At 39.3% G+C, this 13,509-nt stretch overlaps 1 protein-coding gene across 4 annotated transcripts in view; it reads left to right on the top strand.

Annotated features, from left to right (window-relative positions):
* The first annotated feature begins 7,794 nt into the window (after positions 1–7,794).
* Dhrs7b (dehydrogenase/reductase 7B) overlaps positions 7,795–13,509 on the top strand; it is a 45,221-nt gene continuing 39,506 nt past the window's right edge. For all 4 annotated transcript variants that reach the window (XM_004868744.4, XM_087203927.1, XM_004868743.4 and 1 more), the window contains exon 1: positions 7,795–7,918. In XM_004868744.4, the coding sequence (XP_004868801.1) occupies positions 7,899–7,918 (20 nt within the window). In that variant the 5' untranslated portion in view covers positions 7,795–7,898. The remainder of the gene's footprint in view (positions 7,919–13,509) is intronic.

Genomic DNA, 13,509 nt, shown 5'->3' with positions numbered 1-13,509 from the left:
TCATGGACTCTGCTGTGCTGTGGCATATGGGGCTGTGTGTGGGCAGCAGGGGTCCAAATAGGTTATTATAAGCATAATGTTTGAGAATCAGTTGTTTTTCAAAATCCCAAATACCTTTTGATGGCATAAAGTCCCATAGTTGCTAAATGGCAGATTCTGTAGCTGTTTGAACCCTAACAATTCAGTTCCTCCTTGGGAGAAAGTTTAGGATCAAAGCAGTTTTGTCTCTTAGGTAGGTAGGCTCTGCTTCAGAGAGCAACATGGCCACCTCAGGAATACAAAGGTATGAGAAATCCATTGCTTCTTTTTATTTTTGAGGGGCAGGGGAGTGTTATATGTACAAAAGGAATAGAAAATACTGAACTAGTCAACTCTGTGTTTAGCCTCCCTTAAATATTCTTTAACAGTGAAAGCAAAAGAAAGTTTCTTCCTTCATAGGATAGACAGATTAGAAGAAATCTACTCTCTGTGGCCAGAAGTGTCTAAACACAACTATAGAAGAGGGAGTTTAAAAGACAGGAGACCTGACCAGGTGTGGTGGCACATCCCTGTAATCTCAGTTTGAAGCCTACATAGTGAGTTCTAGGCCAGCCTGGAATATGTAGTGAGAGCCGTCTCAAACAACAAAAAGGTAATAGAGCTGGAAGGAGGGAGCCCTTTTCCCTGGAAAATGGGAGAAAATGGAATCTGGAGAGGCCAACTCATAGATGCTGTTTCCTGAGCCACACTGCCCTGCCATATGCCACCTACCGAAGAGTTTGTAATATGTCCTACAGGATTGCTTTTCCAGACAAAAGGACCCTCCAGAAAACCAACAAGACATCTGACATTATTGCTGAGGGAGGCCATGGTATCATAGAGAAACTGTGAGGTAGCACATGAGAAAAATGCCACTCCTTATGTCCTTACCACTGGCACAGCCTCTGGGGCACTGCCAGTTAGATTTTTCCATGATTTCTGGAATTGCAAACAACACTACATTGTATTTGAGTGTTAAAATTTTGATTTGTCCAATGGAAACTTCAAAATGTTTCACAGAGAACATTATGCTAAGTAAAATAAACCAGGCATAATAAGACAAATACCCCATGTTCTCACACATTAGTGGAATCTGAAAAAAATTGCACTACTGAAACAGAAAGTAGAATGGTAATTACAGAGGCTGGGGTGTAGGGAGAAAGGGGAGATCATGGTCAAGGCCTCAGACAGAAACAGTACATATTTTGAGATCTAATGCACAGGGGTTAATATAGTTAATAATAGTATAATTTCCAAATTTTTAAAAGAGTAAACATTCTCATTAGAAAAGATGGCAAGTATTTGAGGTGATGGATATGTTAATTAGTTTAAATAATCTACAATCATAACATAACATTGACATAGGAGGTAGAATGTGGAAAAGCTGGCTTCAGGAATCAGCAGGACCTGTTAATTACAAGATCCCAGCATAGCACCAAATAATTTCCAGGACCTCATATGTAAAGCTTGTGAATGGCATAAAAGAGACAGATGCCAACAGGAGCCAGCTATGGTAACTCTTCACAGTAGCCCACCCAGAGTCTCTCAGATAGAGAGTGTACTTTTATTTTTGCTCTTTTCCTCTCTTCCTTTTTCTTTTGTCCCGAAGTTTGCTCTACATAGCCAGTTTCTCCCTTAACCCTTCACCCCTTATTTTTCAAATAAACTTTTGGCACCATTTTTGGCTTGTCTTGTTAATTCTTTGTTTGAGGTGAGAAGAACCTGGAATAAGTTCAATTGGTGAGCCAATTGAAACTACTAAACTAAAAGAAACTACCCGACAACAACATCACTTTGTGCCCAATGAATATATAATTATAATTTGTCATTTGCAATAAAACAGTAAAAAAAAAATAACAAAAATATTTTGAAATATTCTTTCAATCCCCCTACTGCAAAACAAGTAAATAAAATCAAAATAGCCCCCACTGCCATCCCAGGCTCCTAGGGCAGAGAAGCTCAGCCGGTCCCAGCACCTGGAAGGAAGTTCCCCCACTGCCATCCCAAGCTCCTAGGGCAGAGAAGGTGAGCGGGTCCCAGCACCCAGAAGGAAGCTCCCCCCACCACTATCCCAAGCTCCTAGGGCAGAGAAGGTGAGCCGCGTGGGTACCAGAAGCACCCCCTCCCGTGGAAATGAGAAGACACATAAACAAGTCTCAAAAACAGATTTCTGGATCACCTACAGCAACCCCAAAGGGAAACAAGATGGAACAATCTGATACTCAACCACCTGGACTCTCTGAACTGGCAACAAAAGAGGATCTGGGAAAAATGAAATCAGAAATAATTACTCAGATAACAGCAAAGATTTTGCTCATGGTGCAAGACATGATTAATAAATCTAGAGAGGACACAGATAAAAAAAATAGAGGATCTGAGGAACATGATGGAATCCCAACATGGGCAACAAACGGAATCCATAAAACACATACAAACAGATTTCCAAGAGATTAAAAACTCCATCGAAAGTCTGTGCAGCAGAATGAACCAATGTGAGGATAGAATTTCAGATAGAGAAGATAAGATTGCAATTAGTGAGGAGGAAAAGAAAAATTGCTTTAAAATTGTAAGGAAACAGGAGAAATCAATCCAGCAGCTGCTAGACGATGCAAAGAAGAGTAACATAAGACTGATTGGAATCAATGAAGAAACAGGAGAGAGTGCAGATGACATCAAAAAACTGTTCACAGAAGTGATGGCAGAAAACTTCCCAAGGAGGGGAAAAGAGCTTGACATACAGATAAGTGAGGCATATAGGACTCCAGCTAGCCTTAATCAAAAAAAATCTACACATAGGCATATAATAGTTAGGATTCCAGAAATCCAACAGAAGAACAAAATTCTACAAGCAGTGAGAGAAAAGAAACAAATCACATACAAAGGAAAGCCCATCAGAATTACAGCAGACTTCTCAATGCAAATCCTTAAGGCAAGAAGAGCTTGGAATGATGTATTTCAAGCCCTAAAGGAAAACAGCCTCCAACCCAGATTGATGTACCCTGCAAAACTATCTTTCAAAATTGATGGAGAAATAAGATACTTTCATGACAAAGAGCACCTCAGGAACTTCATGAATACCAAACCAGCACTCCAAAAATTTTAGACAATACCCTACTAAAAGACAATGAGGATCACAACCCCAGAAAACCCAGCAGAATGAATCCATTGGGCCTGACAAATTAAACACAAAGTGGGAGAATCCAACAAAAAGAAAAAGTCATGACAAGGCTTTTAAAACTTTTAACTTCATCTCCCTAATGAGTGTATAATTCAATCTTGTTATTGTACTGATTAGTATTTTTCTGATTCTAGAATTGCACACCATTCCTTGTGCTATACTGGCTATTTATCATCTTCTTATGTGTACTTTTTAATTGGGTTGTCTATTGATGAGCTCTAAGAATTCTTTATATATTCTGGTCATCGGTTATATGTATTGTAAATATGGTCTGTTTAACGACTACTTTTCATTTCAATGATGTCATTTAAAATTCTGAATTTTGATGGAATCTCATTTATCAATTTTTTTCTTTTATACGTCATGTTTTTTGTATCCTAGGTAGTTCTTGCCTACCCTGAATTCATAAATATTTTCCCTTATAATTTCTTCTTAAAGTTTTATACTTTTAGGCTTTCTTATTTCGGTTCATAGATCCCTTCAAGTTATTTTCATGTATGGAAAAAAAGAGTTGAGGTTAATTTTTTATATATGGATTCCAGGTGTTCTAGTGCCATTTGCTGAAAACACTCTCTTCCTCGGCTCTTGAATTGAGTTTATATTCTATAAAATGCTAATGTTAAATAATCTTTCAAAACTCAGTGGACTATATATGTGTGGTTCTATTTCTAGATTCTCTGTTTTATTCAAATGATCTATATGTCTTTCCTTACACCAACACTGCCTTGATTACTGTAGCTTTAGAAGAAGTCTTAAAATTAGGTACTAAACGTCTTCCAACACTGTTTTTGTTTATGTTTTGTTTTTGTTTTCAACTTTTCTAGGTCCTTTGTACTCCTACATAACTTTTAAATTTCAATATCCAATTCTTCATTTATAGCAAGTATACACAGACCTGAATTTTTATATATACCTTGTGTTTTCTAATCCTGCCAAATTCAAGTACAAGTTCTAGGGGCTCCTAGAGATTTCTTAGTATTTTCTCTGTAGATGATCATTTCATCTACATAGAAAGATTTTGCTTCTGCCGTGCCAATCCTATCCTAGTTGTGTCATTTTTTTGCCAGACTATTTTGGTGGGGACTAGGTTTCAAAGTTGAATGGGCAGATAAAGAGTAAGCATGTCTGCCCTTGTTCCCCACCTTAAGGAGAAAGCATTGTATCTTCTCCATTTATATAAGGCATTCTTGCTGGAAGTATGGAGTACATGTCTTTAATCTGTTGAGAAGTTTCTGTTCTACTTCTAGTCTCCTGATGGCTTTTACCATGAACAGCTGTAGAATTTAGTCCAGTACTTTTTCTTCAACTAGTGACAGGATCACATGGCTTTCTCCTTTCCTCTGTTTAAATGATGACTTTTGGGGGTGGATCTTCCAATGCTGAACCAACACTGCCATCCCTATAATAAAACCACTTTCTACATCCTGCCAGATCTGACTTCTAATAGTTTGTTTTGTTAAACAAATTTCTACCTATGTTCATACTTTTTTCTTCTATTATCTTTATCCAGTTTTAGGATTAGCACAATGTTAGTTCCTAAAATGAGGGGAGAAGTGTTCCTTTTTTTTTCTGCTTTAATGGTTTGATATAATTTATCAGTTAAAATGTATATGAGCCTGCTGTTGTCATATAGGTAGGTTTTCAAGCTAGGAATATACTTTCTTTAATAGGTGCTATTCAAATTTTATATTTCCTCCATAGTTAGTTTCATTAATTTGTCTTCCAAGGTACTTCTTAAAAGTTGTCAAATTTATTTCAAAACAGATTTTTGTAATATGCTTTCTATATCCTTTTAAATTCTGTAAAATCTGTGGTAATGTCTCCTAGATCTTAATATTGTAATTTAAAAAATGTATAATTGATACTGTGTAACAGAAAGAAAAGGTTTAAAAGACCAGGGGAATTGGGAGGGGTAAGGGAAGGGGAAAAAATGGGAAAGGAAAAAATATGAGAAGAGGAAAAAAAATGGAAACAAGGTCTTTGCAAATAGGGAAGGGTGGAGGGGGTGAAGGGAGGGCAAGGGAAGGGGAAAAAAATAAGAACCAAGATACTCATGTAAAGGTACAAGATCCCAATGATGAATGTAACTGTATTTTATACCAAAAATGTACCAATAAACTTAATGGGAAAAAAATCAAAATATTCCATAATTATTGTAATTCCATTTTGGTTTTTTCTTTTACTTTTAAAATTCATCAGGAACCTCAGAACAGTGAAAGCCCTCAGATTGACCAAATAAAACCATCTCTCCTCAAGACAGAATTAAGATACAGCAAACACTAAACTGACATATTGTGATTCAAATAGATCCCAAACAGTCCTTGGGGAGAATACATAAGAATTGGCTTTTTAAGAGTTCTCTTGCATTTTTTGCAAAATCTCTTGAGACTCTGTGTATACATCCGTGTGTGTGCATGCACACACATAAGGATGTGTGTGTATGTGTATTGAGAGGCCTTTTATTTCCACAGGACCTCAGTGTCAGAGAACTGTCTGACTAGACTAGAAATTAGACAGCTGTGTCCTGAGGCAAAGTTGTACCCAATAACCCCACTCATATCCAGAAAAGGCAGGCAGTATAACTGTAAAGGGTGCTTTCTTTATAATGACTGCCCACACTTAAAACCCAGTACTAGAAAGTGGATTTTTTTTTTAGGTTTGATATGGATTCAGACTGACACATGGATATTGCCAGGATTTGAATGTGACCTCCAAAATTCATGTTGGAAATTTAATCCCTAATGCAACAGTGTTGACATGTGGGACTTTTAAGAGGTGATTAATGCCACTTTCTCAGGAGTGGATTCCTGATAAAAAGGAGTTTGGCTTTCTCTTGCCCTCAAGCTCTATTTCTTTTCCATCTTTTGCCTTGAGATTATTATAGACAGTTAAGTTAGGTAAAAACATAGGCAGTCAGATAGGGCTTGTCTCTCAAAAAGAGTCAAGACAAAGACAAAAACACATTACAACTGTGGCTGGAGACACATCTATTGGAGAGCAGGCCTCAAGATAAAGACAAAATGACAAGGCCTATATACTTCCTCAAAAGACAAACACTGGGCCTAATAAAGTCTAGAAAGACATCAGTCACCCCGGTGAGTGTCCAAGACCTCTGGGCCCATCACTTCTAGAAAAAGTCTTTGTTCTTTCTATATACACTTACTACATGACTTGTTTCCCCATTAGTTCAACATCACCTAGGTGAGTATATTTGTAACCTTATTGGTTAATGGTGGCTGTAATCCACATTCTACCAACATGGGTTTTGTTCTCTAAAACTCCCCTGTAAAGTGGGGGTCCCTGCCTACCCATTTGGATTTCCTCCTACCTCTCAGGAGCTATCCTCTCAATAAATATTTTCCTACTCTTAACCTCCATTGTTCCTAGAATTTATTCTTTGATTTTACAGAACACAAACTCTGTGTATCAGACATCTAACAGGTTGGGAGATATCATATTTTCATAATTCATCTCCTATATCACGATGACACTGCTCAAAGGCCCCTACCAATGGCCAGCACCATACTCTTGGACTTTCTAGCCTCCTGAACCATAAGCCACATAAAGTGCTATTGTTTACACATTACAACGTCTCAGGGATTTTATTATAACAACACAAAACAGACTATGACAGATGTCTTTAACAGGAGTAGAATTATTTGCTGGAAATGACAGTGCAGAAGGGATATTTCTCATGGTTAACGTGCCTTCACTGTGACGTTCCTAATGCTAGCTTACAAACTTCCTTCAGTGGTAGAAATGTACTACATGTGTAATAAACATTTGTTGTATCGTTCACTGTAATGAACCATGGAATGTAGCTAAAGTGACTGAAGAACTGACTTTTAACTTTTACTTATTTTTAATTAATTTAAGCAGCTACATGAATTTCCTTCTGTTTCTCTCTCAACAATCTCTTTCCACACTTCCTTTTCTGCCACTCCAGGTCTTTCAAATTTTTTATTTGCAAGAATTAGATGTTCAGAATAAAAGCCATTTTCAGTTGTACGTATTTTTGTATCTTCTCTGTTCTATTGCTTGCCTTTTCATCCTTTTAATGATCCTTTGATGTCTAAAGTTTAACTACTACCAATTTATCATAATTAAATTTAGGGTTGGTACTCTTTGTTCTCCTGAGAAGCATTTTCCCTTTCCACAGTCACGATAATTCTCCTAGTTATTGTCTAGAGTTGTATTTTTCACATTTAGGTTGGCGATCCACCTTGAATAGATTTTTTTTTTTTGCATAGATAGGAGGCAGAGTTCATTTTCCTTTCAATCTACACATTTCATGGACCGACCACTAATTTATTAAAATAACTTTCCTCTTTGCTTCACAGTAGCTACTCCTTTGGTGAATGTGTGGGAGGGGATGGGTTTCTGGCTTCTCTGTTCATTTTCACTGGTCTTCATTTTTAAAATCTTTGCGCCAATATCACCATGCTCTTATTAGTATGACTTCATAATAAATCATCCAATTTTGTTCTTCCCTAGAAGTGCTCGGAACCCAAACCACAAACTTCTGAACTTCCCTCCGGAAGGAGAACAGGAAGGCACTCAGGCAGGAATAGACTCCTTTTTCTGCCCACGCCTTGTGGCGTGCACGTCCGGTGCGCATGCGCACCCGAGAAGCTGGGATTGGGCCGGTCTAGTTGGCTGGGTTGAGGTCATTTCCGAGGCGGGAGGATGAAGTTGATTGATCATGGTCTCTCAGGCAACCAGGTACGGTTTGGGGAAGAAGGAACCTCCGCAGCGGAGGTGCCTAGGGTCTGGACTCGCACTATGACGGGCGGTGTATCTCGACTCGAGTGAATCCTTGCTTGGGTGAATGGAGGGAAGCGGCAAGGAAGCTGAGCCGAGGTGCAGGGCCCAAGGGAGCGGTTCCCGTCCCCAGATGGCTTCCGGATCCCAGGCTTGGAAGAAAGTCTCAGCTCAGCTCAAACAAAACTTTAGAGTACTGGCTCTGGTGTGTTCTGGTTGGGAAGCCCCTAGTTGTCCCGGCGGTCTCGTGTTGGTTTCAGTAGAAATGCTAGTAGAACTGTGGCCCGGGGTGTGTATGTGAAAGGCCACTGGGCCCAAGTGCACTGCCTCTCTTTCGCTTGTTTTCCCAGTTGAGCACGGATGTTTTTCAGTCCCTGTATAGTGGACTGCGTGGAGTGACCAAAGGCAGGAGCAACGGAACCGGTGGCACCTTAGCCTTGTAAGGAGTGTTAGAAGTAGCGAAGGAGATTTGAATTTTCGGAAGGGAAAGGGTTAGTTAGATATCTACTCCTCTAGTACTTTGTTCTGCTTCTCCCTAGCTGTGCGACTTTGACCAAACGTCGCAAGCTCTCAGTGTGTGTTTCTTTAGCTGTAACTTTGGGAAGAATACACCCATTCTTAAGGCTGTAGTGAGGTGTGAATGAGATTGCACTTGCAAGGTACCTACTTAGCTGGTCATTGGCATCTAATAGGTGTGCAACAAATAGTACCCACATAATTCTCAGTTCCCAAGTTTTTGGTTTAGAGATTTGAGAATTGACAGAACACACACACACACACACACACACACACACACACCACTTTGGGGTCTCTTGCTCTGTTGTCCACTGACCACAAACTCCAGGCTCAAGCTATTCTTCTGCCTTAGCCTCCTAAGTTTCTGGAACCACAGGCATGCTACTGTACCTGGATACTTTAGGGCCTCATATTCACATGTGTTTAGTGAGCATAATGCTTCCTTCTCTTAGGGGAATTGCCAGAAAATGCTTTTCACATCATCCAGCCTGTATAGGAGAAAAAAAAGGAGCCAGTTTCTAGAGAAGTGGCAGGTGGAAAGGTGATCCTTAGCTTGGTGGTAGGTACAGAGTTTTAATTAGCAAAAAAATTTACTTTTTCAGAAGGGCAGCAAGGGTGACTAACTTTTGTGAACACCCACTAGAAAGGGTGTTTTAGTTATCTTTCTTCCTCCACACCACAACAAAGTGGGTGATATCACCTTATGTTTTCAGAACAATTATGGAAGCTAATCTACCTGCAACAAATTAGGGAGGCAGCCTTTTGGTAAAACCTATGTTTATTCAGATACGAAAGTTTGCCTTTGGATGGGTCTTTTAAAAATACATTTAAAAGATTAAGGGCTGAGGAGTGTAGCTCAGTGCAGAGCATTTGCTTAGCATGCAGGATGACCTGGATTCCAAACCCTCCCCTGAAAAGCTAGAATTGTTGGTGTGCACCTGTAATCCAGGTAACCCAAGAAAAGAGAATCATTTGAGGTCAGGAGTTCAATACCAGCCTGGGCAACATAGTAAGACCTCACCTCAAAAAAGTATAATCTAGAGCTGTACCATAACATAATCAATGTATAGAGGCCCCAACTTTTTCCCAAGATGATGCTTTGTCTTTCTTCTGAGACTTATCATGGAAACCATTAGAGATGGAAGGAATGGTCAGGACTTAATGGTCCTGGAATGGTCAGGAGTGACCAGTAAGATTGACTGACAGTGTTCTTTTCTTCTGGAATTCCCTGGGGGTGGCATTCTGATAACAGCAACAGAAAAGAAAGTTGAAAATTAAAAAGTTAACAGCTAGTTATGGTGGTGCATGCCTGTAATCCCACCACTCTGGGAGGCTGAGGCAGGATGATCATAAGTTGAAGCTCAGCCTGGCCAACCTAGTGACTTAGCAAGACCCTTTTTCAAAATAAAGAAAAAAAAATTAGAAAGAGGAGGAGACTAGGGATATAGCTCAGTGGGAAGGCCCTGGGTTTAAACCTGAGTACTGCAAACAAAGTTAAAAGTTGATTGAAGGTTATGTAATCCTCGGAGGGCTTGTTACTTTAAAGGGGTTGTGTAATAAAAATTGATGTACATGTTGTGTTTTGCTGAAATTATCTTTTTTTTAGGAGTCAAGATTACCTAATTTGATAAATTTTTTTCCTTTGAAATGTTTGGTGCTACTTTGGGATCATATACAATATTTTATGCCATTACATTGGCTAATGAATTAGGTGTTTCTTTTATTGTAGAAAACACAAACTCTGACAAAAAAACATAACATTGGAAAGGATCTTCTAATTTTGGGGGGGTTTACAGATTAACTAGAAATCTTGTAGGAACACTAAAACGTGTTCATTTGTGAGATACATTGTGTGTGTCATTGGGTGATTTGACCGTTGTGTAAACATCAAAGAATATACTTACACAGACTAAGCAGGCTATACCAGTAGGTGATATATAGTCTTGTGGGACCATTGTCATCTGTGTGGTCTATCATTGGCTGAAACATTATCCACTGAAGAGTTATACTTAAACTGTGTTTAAAGTTGTATATTAAGGACATAGTTACAAAGCCGGGCCTGGTGGTGTACACCTGTAATCCCAGCACTTGGGGGGCTGAAGCAGGAGGACTGCCGCAAGTTCAAGGCCAGCCTGTGCTGTATAGTGAATTCAAGGCCAGCCTGAACTACATAGAGAGACCCTGTCTCAAAAAACAAAAACAAAAGACGTAGTTACAAAGGAATTTGAGAAGGAAAGTTTGTGACATAACAGATGTTCACTAAGGAACCTATAACCTTAGCTCCAGTCAATTAGTCTGTGGAAGTCACTTGGACATAGTGATTCTAGGTTAGGCACATGACCTGTCTATTCAGAGTGAAGTTGAGGACTTCGGTTCAGTAGTATAGATAGCCCCGGTTATTATTAGAAGCCATCTTACTGTCAAAAAAGAAGCCAACCTGAAAACAAGCCAGTACATGGAGGACTGCTATTTCAGAAAAATTAAGTTGAAAATCTAATCAAAGTAATCATAACCTGCCCTACCTCTGTATTTTTCAGATTGGGTAAAACAATTCTCTACAGATTAAAATGTGTAATATGTATTTGTTTTATTCAAATTTGTAATAGTATGTTTGTATGAAGGGAGCTGTTTGTACCCTAGTCAAGAGTGTGGACTGTGCCTTCCCTACCATATTTATGTCCTTTTTTCTCTATTTAATAATAATACAGATTGAGTATCTCTTATCTGAAATGGGACCATAAATATTTTTGGATTTCAGATATTTGGATTTCAGATATTTGGATTTTGATATATGTACATATGTATAAAATGAAATATCTTGGGTATGGCACCTAAGTCTAAACACAGAAGTCATTTATATTTCTGTGTATATACCTTGTGGCCCAAAGGTAAGATGATACAGTACTTTTAGTACATAGGCATTTTGACTGTGACCCATCACATGAGATCAGAGGTAGATTTTTTTGTCTGTAATGTCCTATTGGTGCTCAAAAATGTTTGGATTTCAGAGAATTTTGGAGTTTTCAATTAGGGATGCTCAACTTGTAATAGTTAATATTTATTGAGCATTTGCTATATACCAGGCACTATGCCAAGCTTTTTATAGGGATTATTCATTCTTTGTAAAGTAGAAACTATTATCTTCACTTACAGAGGAAGAAATGGGCTGAGATGCTAAGAAGTTTATACCTAGCTGTGGAGCTAGTAAGATAGCCAATTCTGTTACTCCAAAACCCAGTGTTTATTTATTTATTATAGTCAGTCCTTATTTATTTATTTATTTTTGTGGCTCTGGGGGTTGAACCTGGGGCCTTCCATTTACTGGGCAAGTGCTGTATCACTGAGTTGCACCCCCCCCATTCCTTCATTTAACAGATATTTATTTTTATTTCTGCTGTGTCCCAGCAGTGTGCTAGGTGTTTGGGAATACAGTGTAGATAGAGAGATCTTATTCTGAGAGCAGTACGGCTCCCCAGTCTTGGTTTATTTCTTGGAACATATCAACTCCACATCTATTTTCTTTTTTGTTTGTTTTGGTTTTTTTGGTTCTAGGGATCGAACTCGGGACCTTGCGCTTTGCAAGGCAGGTGGTGGAACCACTGAGCTAAATCCCCAGCCTCACATCTATTTTCTAGCTCTGTCTTGGAGCCCAGTTTCCTATCCTCCAATACACAGTTTGACCTCTGGTTGCCCACAGGAGATAATTTGGGATGGAAAGAGGAATAGATACCTAAATGTGAGACTTCATCAGCATGTGGCAATTTGCAGTGTGCAAAGCAAAATAGATGCAGAGTGCCAATATTGTATTTTATCATTTTCCCCCGGTTTGTAAGTTAACAAATATTTTTTTAGCCCCATTATGATCCAAGCTCTGTTAGCTACCTTATGCAAATGTGAAAAAGACATACTCTTTCTCTCCACCAACCCTCCATAATGCATAATCTAGTTCATGTCTCACTTGCCTCCCACTTAGAATGCTACAGTTGTTTTATCAACATTATTCTTCAGTATGTATATATATTTTTAGCATGTGCTAGGGATACGGTGGTAAGCAAATAATCATGGTCTCTGTCCTCATGGATCTTAAGCTCTCAGTTGGGATTGGAGGACCGAGAGAGAAGGGGAGAATAAGGAAGGTGAGGTTGTAGAGGAAGACAGAAGTCATACCGTGCAAGCCTTTTAGCCATGTCAAGGACTCAGGGCTTATCCTAAGGAGTGTAGGGGATCTATCGAAGCTTTCCAGTTGGAGTAGGACCACCAGGTCTGTGTTTATGAAGGACTACTGTAGATCTTCTCTGGCTATTTAGGATGTATGGTCAGCAGGGTTTGGTGATAGATTGGTTCTAGGTGAGAAAGGAAAGTGATGTCTGGGCTTATTCTTTTTTGGGAGGGCTTATTCTTTTCTGACTTATGTATCTGTGATAGGAAACCCTGAGGGAAGGCTGAGTTCAGTTTTGAATAGGATATCTTTGAAATAATCCACATGGAGATGCCACAGACACAATTTTATGGAAGAATTTGGCACTCAGATGACAGAAATGGGCTTAGTCTCAAGAAGCTTTTGTCTAGGAGGAATATTTTTTCCTTCCTTCCTCCCTCCCTTCCTTCCCTTCTTCCCCTTCCTGACCTTCCTTCTTTCCCCCTTCCCTCCTTCCCTCCTTCTCTCCTTCCTTTCTTCCTTCCCTCCCTCCCTCCTTCTTTCCCTTCCTCCCCTTCCTGTCCTTCCTTCTTTCCCCCTTCCCTTCCTCTCTCCTCTCCTTCCTTTCTTCCTTCTTTCCCATCTCTTCCATTTCCTTCCTTTCTCTTCCCTCCCTCCTCTCTTTCCTTCCTGCCTTTTTGTGATACTGGTATTGAACCCAGACCCTTCACACTGAGCTATAGCCCCAGGTCTTTTTTATTTTTATTTTAAAATTTGAGGGGTCAGGGATTTAGCTCAGTGGTTCTGGTGCCTGCCTCGAAAGCACAAGGTCCCGAGTTTGATCCCTGGTACAAAAAAAAAAAAAAAAAAACTTTGATCCTAGGTCTTGCTAAGATGC

Source organism: Heterocephalus glaber, unplaced genomic scaffold (assembly GCF_053883595.1).
Source record: "Heterocephalus glaber isolate CG9 unplaced genomic scaffold, H.glaber_assembly_v1.0 deba00001813, whole genome shotgun sequence".
Taxonomy (NCBI): Eukaryota; Metazoa; Chordata; class Mammalia; order Rodentia; family Bathyergidae; genus Heterocephalus; species Heterocephalus glaber.
Note: the sequence above shows the minus strand (reverse complement) of the source record. Positions and strands in the feature narration are given on the sequence as shown.